This window comes from Pseudopipra pipra, chromosome 11, assembly GCF_036250125.1.
Source record: "Pseudopipra pipra isolate bDixPip1 chromosome 11, bDixPip1.hap1, whole genome shotgun sequence".
In the NCBI taxonomy this organism is placed as follows: Eukaryota; Metazoa; Chordata; class Aves; order Passeriformes; family Pipridae; genus Pseudopipra; species Pseudopipra pipra.
Window position 1 is genome coordinate 12,999,363 of NC_087559.1, and position 15,792 is coordinate 13,015,154.

The 15,792-nt window shown below is 39.8% G+C and overlaps 2 protein-coding genes across 8 annotated transcripts in view; both read left to right on the top strand.

Moving 5' to 3' along the window:
• The window catches only part of IL17RD (interleukin 17 receptor D), a 58,442-nt gene extending 49,286 nt beyond the window's left edge, over positions 1–9,156 (top strand). For all 4 annotated transcript variants that reach the window (XM_064667621.1, XM_064667622.1, XM_064667620.1 and 1 more), the window contains exons 11-13: positions 98–282; positions 2,646–3,579; positions 5,871–9,156. In XM_064667621.1, coding sequence (XP_064523691.1) covers positions 98–282; positions 2,646–3,579; positions 5,871–5,986 — 1,235 coding nt within the window. In that variant the 3' untranslated portion in view covers positions 5,987–9,156. The remainder of the gene's footprint in view (positions 1–97; positions 283–2,645; positions 3,580–5,870) is intronic.
• Positions 9,157–13,366: 4,210 nt separating this feature from the next.
• The window catches only part of ARHGEF3 (Rho guanine nucleotide exchange factor 3), a 111,189-nt gene continuing 108,763 nt past the window's right edge, over positions 13,367–15,792 (top strand). For 3 of the 4 annotated variants that reach the window (XR_010433486.1, XR_010433487.1, XM_064667652.1), the window contains exon 1: positions 13,367–13,511. Coding sequence is in view for 2 of the 4 variants with exons in the window: in XM_064667652.1 (XP_064523722.1) it covers positions 13,477–13,511 (35 nt within the window). In the remaining 2 variants the exon portion in view is untranslated. The remainder of the gene's footprint in view (positions 13,512–15,792) is intronic. The other variant, XM_064667653.1, reaches the window with a different exon arrangement.

Consider the following 15,792-nt stretch of genomic DNA (forward strand, 5'->3'; position numbering starts at 1 on the left):
AAGTCCTTACTGTATGCATTAGTAAAGAGCCTACAAAAGTTCTAAAAAGCCAAAACAAAACTTTATAGTGTGAACTCTCTTCTCTCTTCCAATTTAGAAAATATATATTCCCATCTAGATGAGGAGAGCTCAGAATCTTCAGCATATGCTGCAGGTCTCCATGTGGAAAGACTTCATCCCCGGCCAAAAGTGTTCATCTGCTATTCCAGTAAAGATTGCCAGAAACACATTAATGTCATCCAGTGCTTTGCTTATTTTCTTCAGGACTTTTGTGGCTGTGAGGTAAATTCAGCATTGCTTCTCTAAACAACTTTTCCTTAATTGAAACAGCATTCCCAAAACTGTGTGCTTGGAAATGAGGTATTTCGATCTCTCCTTTTCACAGAGATAACTTTTGTTATTTTGCTAAATATTGTCTGTATAAATTTTCTTTAATTGGGGAAATGAACAGATCATATACAGTGTAACAAAAAAAAAGGCAACAGAACGGTGGAAAATTAGGAAATGAGGATTCCAGGACCTTCGTTCAACCGTGTTTAGCTTGTTTTGTATTAAGTACTTTTTCTGTTTAGTAAGTCTTGCATCTTTATAGCCAGCAGCCACAGAGGTATTGCTGTCTACCTTATATACTTAAGTTTTCCTAAAATATGTAATTTAAAAGTAGTTGAATATGTAAAAACTCCTACTCATAGAGCAAAAACTGTAATTAGGATAAATTGTGGACATTATATATTCATTTTAATTGATTTTTATTTTTTTACTTCTATTAATGCTGTAAAATCAGTAACTCTTTTTCTTGGTTTTGATTGAAAGCTGTGAGAGATTCAAATTGTTACTTTGACTGACTAGGCTTAGGATCTCATACCAGTTTCTAAAATATAATCACCATGTGGCCGGTCTTTCACTTTTCAAATGGAAAAAGGCAGGGCAATCGTTAGTCTCTTTTGGCTGCATTTTTTCCTCCCCCACTGGGCTGTAAAGGGGATGAGCTGCAGCTGGGTTTCGTTGCAGCAAGTCTGCTCTCTGGTGCCCAAACACAGTAACACAACGGAGGCCTCACGTTTTTAGTGGGGTCACAATTTGTTCATCAGTTTAAAATAGTTCAAGTAAGGTGCTTTATGAATAACTTGCTTGAATCCCCCTTTAAGAGATGTACTTTAGCCCTGCCACACTGTGCCTCTTTGGACTAATGTTAAGGTGAGCTGTTACTGCTGTAACTATGAACCATGGAATAATTGGTCTCAGGCATAATTTAAAATTTATATAACAAAATATTGATGCCATCTACAAACAGAAATAATACATGTTGTTATTAAAGCTGTGGAGTTTAATATAAAAAGTGATACTCAATGCATAATGGAACAGTTACACAAGTATTTTTCAGATGGAATAGGAGTGTTTTCTCATAAAGGACAAAACCAGTGGCATTTAATAGCCATTTAAAATAATAACATGACCATAATAAAAATCCTTTCTCACAGGCAGCAGATCAGACCAGATTTTGAAGAATAAAAACAAAAACATACACAAAACTACCTGCATTGTACCTTTCTCAGAGTACCTCCCAAGAGCAGTAAAACGACTTCTCTCCCCCATGGATAGAACGGAATTGTCCAGTTGGAAGGAACCCACGATGACCATCCAGTCAGAAAATCTGTCAAAGTACAAAATAAAATGACTCTTAGGATAAAATTTGCAGAACTTATCAGATAAAGCTGCTGCTTTGTTGCTTCCTAAGTGGGAGGACTTGATAGTATAGGCACTAATTATGTTTCTATCTAGATATGAAAATTCTTGGCATCAGATTACATTAACATGCAAAAGGTGATAGATGAATGTGGCACTTAGGGGCATGGTTTAGTGGTAGACTTCACAGTGCTGGGTTAATTCTTGGACTTGATCTTAATGGTCTTTTTCAATCTAAACAATTCTGTCTGTTGTTTCCATTACATTCAGCACATTTTGGACCCAGATATACAATGGTTTCAGTTGTTTGAGGCAAGCACAATTGTTTATTGTGGATTGATAAAATCTAATTTGATCACATAAGTAAATTGTAATTTAGTGGATCTAGCCCTATTTTCTATGTTCTTTTTATTCCTCAAGAGAGATTGCTGTGTATCAAGTCCATAGTGCTTTTATATTTTAAGGTTTTGGTTTACTTTCAGCTACTTGGCTTTGCAGTTACATGTTGGTTCCATAAATTTGTATGTAACACTGGTATAATTAGGTATGTTTTTCTTTAAGTAATAAATGAGCAGCAAAATGGTTACATACAGTAACTAGCATTCTTTCTTTTTTTTTTTTTAATAAATAAAAGTTTTCCCACTTCCTGAGCCCAGGGAAATTTTCAGCCCACAAGCAAAGTTTAGGATGAGTGTGAGGCTGTGCTTATGTTGGTAAAGAGCTACTGACATTATTTATTTGACTGATTCCAGCTTGTCCACTGTCAATGTTGTGTTAATTATTACTTATTTTTCTTGTAAACCAGCATCAAGGACATCAAGTAGTTAAACTTACCAGTAATTCTCAATTGTCAGATTGAGAGGCTGACTCAGTGTAACTCATTTAAGTTTTATTAGCAAATATATGTAATAATCTAAAAATTAATATGAACCAAAAGGCCTTTTTTTTTCTTTTCCTAGGTGGCTCTAGATTTGTGGGAAGATCTAAAAAATTGTAAAGAAGATCAGAAGGAGTGGCTTGTTAAAAAAATAAATGAGTCCCAGTTTATCATCATTGTATGTTCCAAAGGAATGAAATACTTTGTTGAAAAAAAGACCTGGAAGCACAGAGGGGTAACCAAAGATGCAGGGAAGGGAGAACTCTTTCTGTTTGCTGTGTTGACTGTTGCAGAGAAGCTTCGTCAAGCAAAGCAGAATTCAGCTGACCTGTGCAAGTTCATTGCAGTCTACTTTGATTACTCCTGTGAAGGAGACATCCCTGCTATTCTGGATCTGAGCACAAAATACAAACTCATGGACAATCTGCCTCAGCTGTATTCACATTTACACTCCAGAGATCTCAGTGTACAGGACTCAGAGGTGTTTCCCGTTAACATTAGCAAAAGGAATTACTTCAGGAGCAAATCTGGGAGGTCCCTCTATGTTGCTATTTGCAACATGCATCAGTTCATTGATCAGGAACCAGATTGGTTTGAGAAACAATTTATTCCCTTCCCTCCACCTTCTTTACATTACTCGGAGCCTGTCATGGAAAAATTTGATTCAGGCTTGGTTTTAAATGACTTAGTGAATAAACAGGTGATGGATGGCGATTTTTACCTGAAAACAGATGTAAATATTATTTCAGCAGGGAATTCAGACTCTCACTGTATAATTCAGCACTTAAACCTTGGAGAAGATATAGAAACTCAGGACATTCAAGGTGGTGGCAGCTCTGTTCTTCAGCCACTGTTACACGTTGTTAAAGCTTCAAAAGACATGCCTCGAGATTCTGGAATCTACGATTCGTCTGTTCCTTCATCTGAATTATCTTTACCTTTAATGGAAGGACTATTGACAGACCAAATGGAAACATCTTCCATTACAGGAAGTGTTTCTTCATCGTCAGGTTTAGGTAAGATAGAGCAGTTTCAAAAATTATATTCAGTTACTGTGAGCATATTTCTACCATCTCAAAATAGGTAAGATAATATGTGAGGAGCAATATAGGAGGCTGCAGAGGAAGGTAAGCATTGTATAAAGATGGTAAAACAGCTTTTGGTAACGTTAGAAACATGAATCTTTTTCTTAACTTATAGTGTGTGGGGGAGTCTTAGCAAGGTAAGATTTCACTAAATTTCTATTAATAAATCACTTCTCATTAATTGACCTATTCTTGGAGAGAATTCTTTCTTCCAAGGACTCCTTGGCAGCTGGGATTCCAGCTGACAGCTGTGTGGTTTAATCAAGAGGGTGATATGGTGAAGCATTCTCACAGACAGCCATAAATCTAAACCTGACACCCTATTTTGCTCCAGCACATACTGAAACCTTGAGGGATATCATCTGTACTGTGATTAACTCAGGTTTCAGAATGACATCAGGCTTCTCATCAGATACAGGGCTGGGGGAATGGACAAATGGGTTTCACTGGAGGAATTTAGATGCTTGGAAGACGCTCTCCAAAATAGATACCCAGCTTAGAAGCCTCCAGTTAGAAGGTGTAAATTTTGCCTCAGGCTATATAAAAGCTGATCTGGCTTTACTTAGTTACAGCATATTGAACTGGCATCACAACTACATCAGTGTGGAATGTTCCAGCAATTGTGTTCGTATGATAAAAGTGCTCTTTGCTGAGATTTTCTTTAAGTGGCTACCACAGGTGAATATTCCATTTGGATGGTGGGATACTGTTCTGCTTTCTACAGTGAGTCTTGACAGTGAGCTAATTTATTAGACTTTTCTCTTGGCTAAATTAATTTTTTATTATTAATAAGGTAATTCATAACTAATGTTTGATGCCAGAATTATCTTGGAGGAAGAGAATGTAGATCTCAATCTACAGATGTAGTGTGTATATTTATAAGATAGATAGTCTGTAGGACAAAGTAGTTAAAACCGGAAAAAATTTTCAAGGGAAAAAAAATGAACAGATTTACTGATCTAATCACTTAAAACACAAATAGCCTTGTTTTCAAAACCCATACTGTATTCTTTAATTTCCTACAGTCTTCTAACTTAGCCTTCTCTGACATTTGTGGGATGGTGATCTCTGCAACGGTTCTAGTGTTGGATGACAGTAGGATGCTGGTTTAGAATGTATGGCCTCTCTGTAAGAATGCTTTGCCAGTGTTCCCCTCCTGATTCAATCACTGAACTGTCAGCTGGGTATCCCAGCTGCAAGGGGGCACTGGAAGAAAGAGCCAGTCTTTGCAGTAATTAATTCTCCAGTCACATACCTACTTGTTAACATGCTTCAGCTGTAGAGGTTAAACATTATAGCTCTGGCTGGGAGAGTTGGATCTTAACACTGATGTTCCAATGTCTTAATAAACCACAATAATTTCTTCCCTTTTCCCATTTACTGTCCCTATCCAAAAGCACCTCCTTGACTGACTCTCCCTCAAACCTCCCCTCTCCCAAATCAGATCCTAATTGGGTACAGGATGCAAAGGAGAGACAGTATCTAGAACTGAACATCATCTGCCTACTAGAGTGCAACCCATTAAATCTCTTTACTGTCCCAGACATAAAAAACATATATAGCCCTAATATTGATATGCCTGATAGTGGGAGGAATAAATAGAATTTTTTAGCTTTTGTTGTAAGAGATGGACATGGCCAAGTTATTACTCTGAATTCACACTACCATTTCTCTCCTGGCTACCTATTTTTTACCCATTGCTTTGTCAGAACAGACATCAATAGCTCTGTCATTGAGCATCTCAAAGTAGATCTTTCTTCTTTAAAGGACAGTTTTATTTAATCTTTGAAATTAAAATCATAAGTCACATTATTTTTAATGCTATTTACATAGTCACATAATTAGTAATACTTCCTGTCTTTCAGTGTAGGTCCTGTGCAGATTACTGATCTGCAGAGAAAAGATTCTCAAAGAGATCATCATATTGGGCATCCTCAACTGAAATTCAAACCAGTTTAATTTTGAGGAAGCACCAACAACCAAGGCTTTACCAGGTCCATTCACTAGTAAGGCCTTCCCTAAGATGTCCTGCCTGGGGAGAAAATGAGTATTGTTTCTTTAGATAAGGTGTTGCTGAGTGTGGTAGTTCAGCCTCTGGGATGTATGGCAGGATGGTCCAGAGGGTTTGCATAAGTTTTCTTTGCATTGTTTCTAAAATGTTGACCAAGTCCAAAATCAGTGTTTCAATTAACAAATCTCACTTCTTTTTTTTCCTTTTGTAGGGGAAGAAGAACCTCCTGTAATCACTGCTCCAAAGTTCTTAGTGCCTGGAATATGTAAGGCAGAACTTCATTGCCACATCCATACTGATGAACTGCAGGCAATTGCTCCTTTGTAATCCATTACCACGTTGTTATGCATTGCCACTTTATCAACAGCTCTGTTTGGGATTTAACTACCACACTGTCTCAGCACTAAACCTACTTGAAGGAAAAAATAGTTCCCTGAAGAAGATCTGTTATTCCATTTTTTGTGGCCAGTAAACTTTAATCTGTTGGTCTTTTTATAACAAGTCTTTCATGATTTGAAAAATGCAGCATGGAAAAATAGAAGTGAATACATTTCAAAATTATTCCTGTTATAATTTAAATGTCATGATATCACACTGTTTACAGATGCCATAATCATACTATTTTTTGCTAGAAATAATTTTGCAGCTGGACATAAAATAGCTTGGAACATTAAGTCTTAGTAAATTTTGTAGTCCAGCCTCTAGTTTTAAGTGCTGATGTACTTGGTGGCAGGAGTGTTGTAGTGAATGAAAGCAGGATTTTTTTCAGAAGTAAGATAAAATGCCAAAGGTGAGATCAAGAAATTCTCCATAGGAAGAAATTTTCTTTTAGAAATGTATGTGCTCCTTTCCTCAGTCTCCTCTTTCTCCCAGATGTTAATGTGTCTCAGTATTTAATTTCAGATGAATGCATGTCTTCCTATTCTGCATTAAGTTCCTGTCTCCCCTCCCCAGTCTGGCTGTGATGACTCACAAATAGCACCATTCTGAGGCTGAAGTATCATTTTTATAACAGAGAAAAATATAAGTCCTCCATATGCTGAGTGATACCATGGAAACAAAGTTTTCTATTTTCTTCCTGGAAAGGCTAATGGAAAGAATACTTTGAAGAGCAGATTTTATATGGAAGATATCATTCTGGATTTGCTCAGCCATGAGATGAGGATGCTTTATGGGGGGGTTCGTTTTATCCTTCAAGGACATGATGCTACAAAATCACCTGGGATAAAACAAGCCAAGACAAGCAGTTAACAGGCAGAAATACTTTGTTTTGAGCCAACCAGTAAACAGAAGCCTGTGAGTTACTTTGCAGTTCACAATACTTATCATTACTTAATGATTAAGACAGTGAAGTGTTGCTGGTGTTATATTAAGAAAAAAAGCAAAAACTACAATGGACATGTTTATTTACAGGCACAGAGCATGCATGTCCTGTTTTCTGCAGTGACCAGGTGGTTGTATCTTCATCCAAAATGTCCCTCCTGTTTCCCAAGAGCAACTTTTCCTAAGTAAAACACACCTATGTAACTGCAGTTCTAGGCACTATTATAATAAGCATGATAACAGCAAATAGGAAAGGACACCTCACCTCACCTCCTAATTTTGCTTATGGAGGCAGATTCTGTGTCATTTAACCCATATTCACATTCCACTAGCAGGAGGCTACTTTAGGGAGAACTAAGGGAGAATTCCAATACCTCAAATATTCTCTCAGTTTTGATAGAAGAGAATTAGACATTGCTAACTGTTACATTGTATTATCCATTTTAATAGTGTGAGCTAGAACTATTAAACAAGTGATGATTTTGGCTGAGTAGCTTTAAAGCTCCTGGGTTGTTTTCATGGGTTGTTTTTGTTTTTATTTGGTTGGGGTTTTTTTTGCATCAGTTTATATTTAATCATTTGAATTTCCAAATAAAAGCCTCTTGAGACTGTTGTCACAGGTGGAGTAAGAAAGTGCTGCATCAGTTATTTGAACATAACCATCGATGTCAGAACTTGGACGTGCTTTGCAATTGTAATATGGAATTCTGTGATCAATTAGATGTGTGTGTTGGATCTGGAGGGCCTTGTCCATTAATGTCATGTTCCTTACTCCTCCTGCTTTCTGAATGTCAGAGAACACAAACTGGAAAACCTCAAAACTTGCAATATCTAAGTAAGTTTAGGTAGCTTTACGTACACAGTGAACCATCTGCACCTTCAATGATGTTTTTTTTTTTAATGCTGTGCCTTGGGCTGTATGAAAGGCAACATTCTCTGTGTTTTCCCATTCTTTGAAGTTGAAAAATTCCTGGGTCAAACCAGGTAGAATCATTTAGAGGTAAATGCTCCTCCACTAAATCCAGCTATGAAGGATCTTGTTTTGGTGCAGTTCTTGTTGTTTTAGTAGAGGGAGAGTTTGGCTTGGTAAGCCAAGGCAGAAAGGTGCCACAGTTTGTGTGCTGAAGATCTGCTGTGCATTGAAATGCCAAAACTGCCATTTCTTTGTTAGCTGGTGAAGGTAATGCTGCTTTCAGCCATGGGAAGTCCCAGCTCACCTAGTGTTATTTTATGCTAAACTAAAGATTGGGGAGATTTCCATGTTCCATTAAATTCAGTAGCAGAATTGGTATTATGAAATGAAATGAAGTTTTCATTTTGAGCTCTTAAGAAAGCTGAGTTTTGAAAAGGGGCGAAGGCAGTTGCACAAAGAATAACTTGTCACTGATGTTTTTATTTTTATTTCTTCAGAATTTGCTGTACAATCCTTCAAATCTCATTTGTTCATTATAAAAGGTCTATGCAGATGACAGTCAAATGTGTTAGAGAAGGGGGGCCAGAAAAATTCCTTAATTCCTTCTTAGCTTAAGGTGGAAATGGTATATTGTATGTACTAAGAAGAAATAATTAATTGAAAATATAGATTAGGACAGCCCACACTTAAAATGTACAAAAGTGAGAGAAGTAATACTTAATCTGATCTAGTATAGTTTTTTTACAAAGCCACAGTTCTTAAAACAATTAGAAAAATATTTTGTATATTGAGATACTGGAAGGACATAGTACTGAATTGGCAAGAATTCTTTATTTTTCCTGTAATGAGAATAACAGCAAAAATCCTTGTAGAAGTTACTTTTTAAAAGACAAATATGTTAACACACATATTAAAGGTTAGCTTACTAGTATTTTCAAGCATTAGTAAACTCTAAACAGAATGTTTGTAGTGAAGGGATCCCCTTAATTTCTGCTAGACTGAAGTGTGTGGATATTGTTTGGATGTTTTATAATGTATTTTCTGGGAGGGTGGAAAAAACATTGGAAAACTGAAGGCTCAAGATATGGTGGTGTGTTCAGCATTTTGAATGATGAGTATTGTTGTTGCCATGATTTGTACCTGTAGATGAACACATCAACTGTTGAAAATAGGATGCAGCTGACCTTTGCAGAAATAAATTTTTTATTATACTATAATTTAGAAGTTAAATATAAAAATAAAATATTTTTGTTCAGTTTCATCCCTTGGACGTTTCTTAATAGTATAAGAAGAAATGGCTTAAAAGTGCAGTAGTTTAGTTCTGCACACTTTGAGTGCAGTTACACACAGCACACAGCCAACCAGACTTGCTAACTGCTGTTCATGCCCTACAGCTGGAAGGGAAACAGCTGTTTTGGGGGGTGTTTATTATAGCTAAGCAAGTGTAAAAAATTTTCTAAAACTTCTGTATTGGACAGACTGGATCTGATTTGATTTTATTTTTTAATAAAACTGCCTTAATGTGATTTTATGTAATTATTTTTCCTATGTCCTCTTAGAGTTCATTTCCAGCCTCAACAATTCTGTGATTCTAAGCATGTGAGTAGTGTTATTAATTCAAAGGAGGACTTGGTAAGTTATTTCTCTGTGTCTGAACTGGACTTCTTTGACATGCATTATCCATATGTATATTCTGCAGTCCTAATCTGTGTATCCTCTGCCTTGGAGCCCTGTACATGAACTCTGAGAGCTGTTGGCCAAAATTCTTACACCTTGAGGATGGGGAAGGATATGCTTTGAAATGAGGATGTGCATATGGATAATACATCTCAAAAGAGTTAAGGGAGGAAGCTCTCCTTTTGCTTTTTTTAATCTGGCATTTAAATATTATGGTGACTTGATGCTGAAATGATACACCCCTAAATAAAAAGAAAAACAAACCCACAAACCACACAACAACCAACACTTTGAGTTATAGTGAAAACTGTGTACTGCACACAATATCTGCATTCAAACTGTAACTGGTCAGCCCCAGATTATTTCTTAAAGGCTGTACTATAGATCACCTGAAGGAATTTTTCACTCTGTCAGCTCTAAATTATTTTACTTTACTTGCTGTCATCTGTTGCTGCTTCTCAGACTCGCAAAAACCAGAACAGTGACCAATTTATATATTTTATTACGAGATACAGTTTTGTTCTTTACTCTCTTAGAACTGATTTAATAAAGTGTGATTTACCTCAGATGTTATGGGCAGCTGCACTGTGGACAATGTTTTAAAATTTGTAGCAGTCTGTGGAAAAAGGGGAGATTGGTCATATTGTCCTGTTCATAAAGAGCAGAGGAAAAGGAAATATTCTTTTCTCGCTGTCAGATGTCACCTGGATGACAAGAATTGGTGCTTGCCCAAACCTACCTCAGCACTAAAAGCTCAGTTAGAGATTTTTGTGTTTTATTTGGACACAGGTACTGTGGGAGGCTGGAAGTTTGAAAATGTGAAGATATTAAAGATTTTGGGGAGGGAGGAAATTTTAGTTATATATAGTTAAATGTAATAACTTGGAATAGACATAATAGTTGTGATAGTAAAAATCCGTGGAAGAAGAAATCAATATCTGGAGAATTTTCTTCATCACTTAATAAAAGGACCTTATTTTTAATGTACAGGGAGCTGTAAAAATCAAACTTTTTTCCAGACTCTCCTGGGAAGGTCACAGGCCTTGACAATACATGGAAGACTGAACTAGTATGAGTGAGTGTATGGAATGCTGTCCTCTTGGGCTGCTGATTTAGTTGGAATTCTAACTATTTAGTCGCTACTGGTGTGCAAAAAGATCTACTTGAAGAGAGGCTTGTTGGTTATATGAGTCAGGTAAGTTTATTTCAGAATAGCCCATCAATTTGGCATTTTGTGTCCACGAGGGGAGTTGTGCATCTGTGGTTTCACATAATTCTAAACTGTAACACATCTGCTCCCTGAGCAAATTCTGTATTAACTCTTTGACTGTAAATCAACATCAAATTTTTCACAAAACTTGCTCTGAATTTCTATAATAGCCAGTCAGGTTTATGATGAGATTTTATTCAGAAATACTTGGCTATTTATAATCATAATCTAATTTTGCTAGGGAACACAGCATTTCTTACTAATAGACATGGAACCTGAGATTACACAAAGGGCCTGGGAGACTGTTATAATATTTTTTTTTCTATTTCAGAGTAAATAAACCTTTGGAGGCTTCACTCTTCCCTTTATTGGAATCTTGACTATTCCCAACAACTGCAAACCAACTGTAAACTTCATTACTTTTGACAGTACAGTAAAAATACAGATCAAAACTAAAAGTGGAAGTCAGCTTTTTCATGGCTGAGAAATTTTTATTTCTAGCCCAGTTACAGAGGATTAAACTTGTCAAAAGATTGGATGCCTTGCATAGCAAAAGGGAGAATGAAACACTTGGGGAACAGACTTGTTTTATTTATTTTTTACATAATTACTAAACTGTGCTTTAAAGAAAAAAAAGTTCCCAGAAGGATTTTTACATCAAGAAAACTAGTGCCAGGAGTATTTTCAGGGCAGGTAGCTACTACCCTATAAAAATAACCTATAGTGCAAGTTGTGGAACTATAGTCATGATTTAAAAGTTCTTTTTGGCAACATTTTCTAAGCCTTTTCAGAATGCTGTGGCCACACCCTTTTTAGTAATGCTTTATTTCTCAGGTGATTCAACCAATGTCAGTGGGTCTGGTTATGAAATCAGATACTAATAATGGGAGTGGGACACACATCAGAGCAGTTGTTTAGTGCGTCACAAGTCAGAATTTTTTTCCTCACAAGTGCACAACAGGTCATATAAAGGCCATAAGCAAGTGTTTTTGTCTTTGTGTTACATGAGAAATGGGAAGGAACTAGATAAGAAATAGGAAATGGATCCACTTCAGAACAGAGATGGGGCTGGTGGGAGCTGAAGGCAGAACACAGAGTTTCATGTCTTGAGCCATAATGGTGCTTCTTTCAGGGAATTTGGTTAGAGACATTATTACTGCAGCTTTTGCCATTTTGCAATAACTTATGTGATAGACCAGCAGGACACTGATTGATGTCCCAGAGTTCTGTGGCACCACTGCAGCAAGTCATCCACTGATGGAGCTGGGTGGGAAACAGAGGGTGGCACAGCAAGAACTGCAAGAGAAGGAAGAGGTAGGTTTGGGGCAGACATTAAACAATGTGTTTTATTTCCTCTCCAACACCCCCCAGGGACCTCTAAAGTGTGAGTTACCTTGGGGCAGACTCTGCAGGGGCCTGTTTCAGCCCCTTAGCACTCCTTGGTACTACTCCTCTGGAAGTGCATTGCTTGATGGGAACCTGGTTTGCAAGAATGACTCCTTTATAATTTTGATGAAAATCAGGAGTGATTTCATTGCTGTCAGTTACATCATACTTATTTCAAAATAATTAAAAGTGAGAATAGAATTAGACCTACTTGTCTTTAGCAATGTCTAATACAGGGGATGTACCCATAAAGGTCATGAGTCATCAACAGAAAGGAAACTGTCTGCTCTTTATTGTAGCTTTTGCAAACATGCCAAGGTGTGTTTAGGTGTTAGGAAGGAAATCACCATCTCTTTGCAGAACAGTTGGACAATGCTCAGCTACTGAGGGTGGAGTGGGAATAACAGTGACAGTGAATCAGGAAAGCAGGGCAGGATTTGTATTTCTAAACTTTACCCTCTACTACTTTACCCTGCTACTACTGCAAGAGATCTACCACCTACAATTTCATTTGACTTTGCATATGTTTAAAATTATGTCATTGTTAGTATTTATTATTGCACTGATCTAGTACATATAGGCTTTGGTCACGGAAAATAAGATTATTAGAGACAGTACAAATGCATACTAGATAGTCCCTGATATAAAGTGCTCATGATGTACTTGCTTCCACCTTCACATTGCTATTTTTTTTCCCTGATCAGTAGGACTTTTGAGTCTTATTTCCATACTATTTCTTTCGTCCAAAACACATGGTAACATGCTGTTACCCCCGTCCAGTATTTGTCACTACTTTCTCTAGGTCTTTGACCTAGTGGAACCCGCTCCTGGTCGCTTGCTGTTAATCTCGTTTGAGGTACTTCGCGTGTAGCTGATGCACTTGGCCATTTTTCGGTCGCTCTGACTTCTGAACTGTTCTGAACACCAACGAGGCTTCCAACACCTTCTCCAGGTAGGACACGAGGGATCCGAGGGAGGCCAGAGTGGCCAAGCCCGGAGCCCGGGTGGGCATTTTAGAAGGGACGCGGAGCGAAGGGGAAGGACAGGGCGCCCATCGGAAGAGTAGCCGGGAGCCGGGAATGAGGAGCCGGAGCGGGAGGGGAGGGGAGCTGGGCGGGGCTGGCGGCGCGGGGCGGGCGAACACTCCCACTCACACACACACACACGCACACACATCCCTCCCTCCGCCCGCCCTGACAGCGCCGGGAGCCCTGGAACCCCCGCGTCCTGCCCACCCTCCGCCGCCCTTTCTTGCCCTCGCCGGCGGCTCTGCCGGGTCCGGGCCGGGGCGGCAGCTCCGGGAGCCGCATGCCGGGGGCCGAGCAGGAGCAGGAGGGCGCAAGGTGAGTGCTGCCCCTCGGGGCTGGGCAGGTGGGCGCTGCCCGGCGAACCTGGAGCGGCTCGGCTGCTCCGGGATTAGCCGGGGGCGGCCGTGGCGGAGCTGACCTGGGGGACCGGCCGCGCCTTGCGGGACCCCGTACGGAGCGGGGGCGGTTCGGGAAGGGACTCCCGCCAGCTCCTGGTGCGGGGAACGGGACGCGCCCTCCTCCATCTCCTCTCGCCCTCGCCCCGCTCCGGCGATGCCTCGTGGAGGGGGAGGCACAGGGGGACCGCACCGCCCGAGCTTTGCCCCACCGGGGGCGGTCTGGGGAGGCGGGACCCGCGGGCTCCGCTCGGGACCCGCAGCCCTGCGAGGGGCCCCGGTGAGGCGGCACCGGGCGCTCGACCCGCTCCCTCTCGGGGCTCAACGGGCGATGTGCCTTTATTTGTTTGCGTTTTTGAAGAACTTTAAATGTTTGTTTAGTAGCAGATCTTAACACTAGTGCGGGTTTAGGAGGAAGGGCCGCGGTGCCGGGAGCTGCCGCCGCCTCTGAACCCCGCGGTGTTATCACGGACCAGCGCTGCCCCCGGTGCTTTTTGCCTCGGCGGGGCCCGGGGCCGCTCTCGGCCCTTCCCTCCTCCTCGGGGGAGGACGTGGGGGGGAGGTTCGAGCCGAAAGGAAAGTGGAAAAAAACAAACCCGGAGCGTAATGACTTACACTTGTGAAGCGCGGCACGGCAGCCTGTGAAGGGGCTGTAATGAGAGACAGCGCTGATTAGCGAGGCACGGACCGGCGAGCGCCCGGTTCGAGTAGTTGGTGCAGGTGAACTCGCGATGCCGGGTCAGTGTGTTACAGCTCATCCTGCGCTGTGCTTGGCACAAATCCTTGATTTACTGGGGAACCATTTACATTAATGCAGGAGCTCCAACTTTGGTAATGAATATCTCTGTTTTTCTTCATAGTTCTTCCATCTTGTGCATGTATAGATCTTCACGTATACCTTTTCCCTGTATGACTACACTCATTGATATAATTTCTAGTTAAATGTTATCCTTTAGTGCATTTTCAGTGAAAGGTCAGAGAAAATTTGTTCATCCTGAAACACTTGTCATAGTGTTAATTTGGTTGCATACTTGGTTCTTTAGCACATATAGAGGTCTATGAAGTGCAGCAAGTTAGGAGATGGATGTTGTATCTGTACAGAGTTGAACAGAAAGTTCAGAATAGAAGAAGACATAGGATTTGGAAACAAATGGAGTTAAAATATTTACTGCAGAACAAAAGGGTTTGCAGAATGTAGGTAGCAAAAAAAACCTGAGCTGCCCTGGGGCAAATGAAGTAAGGGAATGCACAGGAATAGCTTTGGCTTGTCCTTAGCTGGATTTAGCCCTTCTATTTAAAATTCTTCTATGTGTGACATGATGCCTGTTTTCAGTAAATATTTGTTACGCAGTTTCAGTAAACAAGAAACCATATTGTTTTGATCAGAAATCCTGTTCAATTCCCCATCGGAGTCGTGCGTATCAGTTCTCAGTGTGACGAGGCCTCGTGACCCGTGCAGACACTGTAACGTTCAGTATCATTCCCTGCACATTCTCCCAGACCTCCGCTCTGTTTTGAATAGCTCACTTCTTCTCAGGACTGCTTTTGTGTAGACAGTTGTTCTGGCGTCAGTCCAAGTTGTGGGAGTCGTATGTGCGCATGATTTGGAGGTGTATTATGTGGAGTTGCTTCCAGCAAGTGGCCAGCAAGGCCACATGGCCCTAAACAAAACTGTTTTGTTTTGCTGCTCATGAATTGCAGGGGGCAGTACCTGCTTCTGCTCGGGAGTTTATGTGTAATATCTTCATATTAACTCAGGAGCTAGTTTTTCCTCATGTTAAATCTTTTGCTTTAGGTGTTAAAGAAAATTAACCTGACCTCTTAAATTTTGTTGGTGTTAGAGTTTTATTTGTGTGTTTTCAGTGATTTAGGTTTTTGAACAATCTCTTTTGATGATATGTGTTTTCTGAATGTTTTTTGGGGAACCGTCTGCCCACTGCTACAAATGTTGTAATGAATGCAGTTAGAATCCTTTTGGAGTGCTTTATGTGTATGTATTGTACTGCAGATACCTATTACTCAGTGTATAAGTGTGAGGTGCATTAGGAGAAGTAATTTGTTAAGAGTTGCCACTTTCTTCCTGTGTAATATGTAGGGAAACTGGGAAATGATACGTTTGTGGAAGACTAAAAGGCCTAGGGTTCTATAAACCACACGTTGATTTGTTTTGTTTAACTGAAGTAGTCTCTATGTAAGTCCCT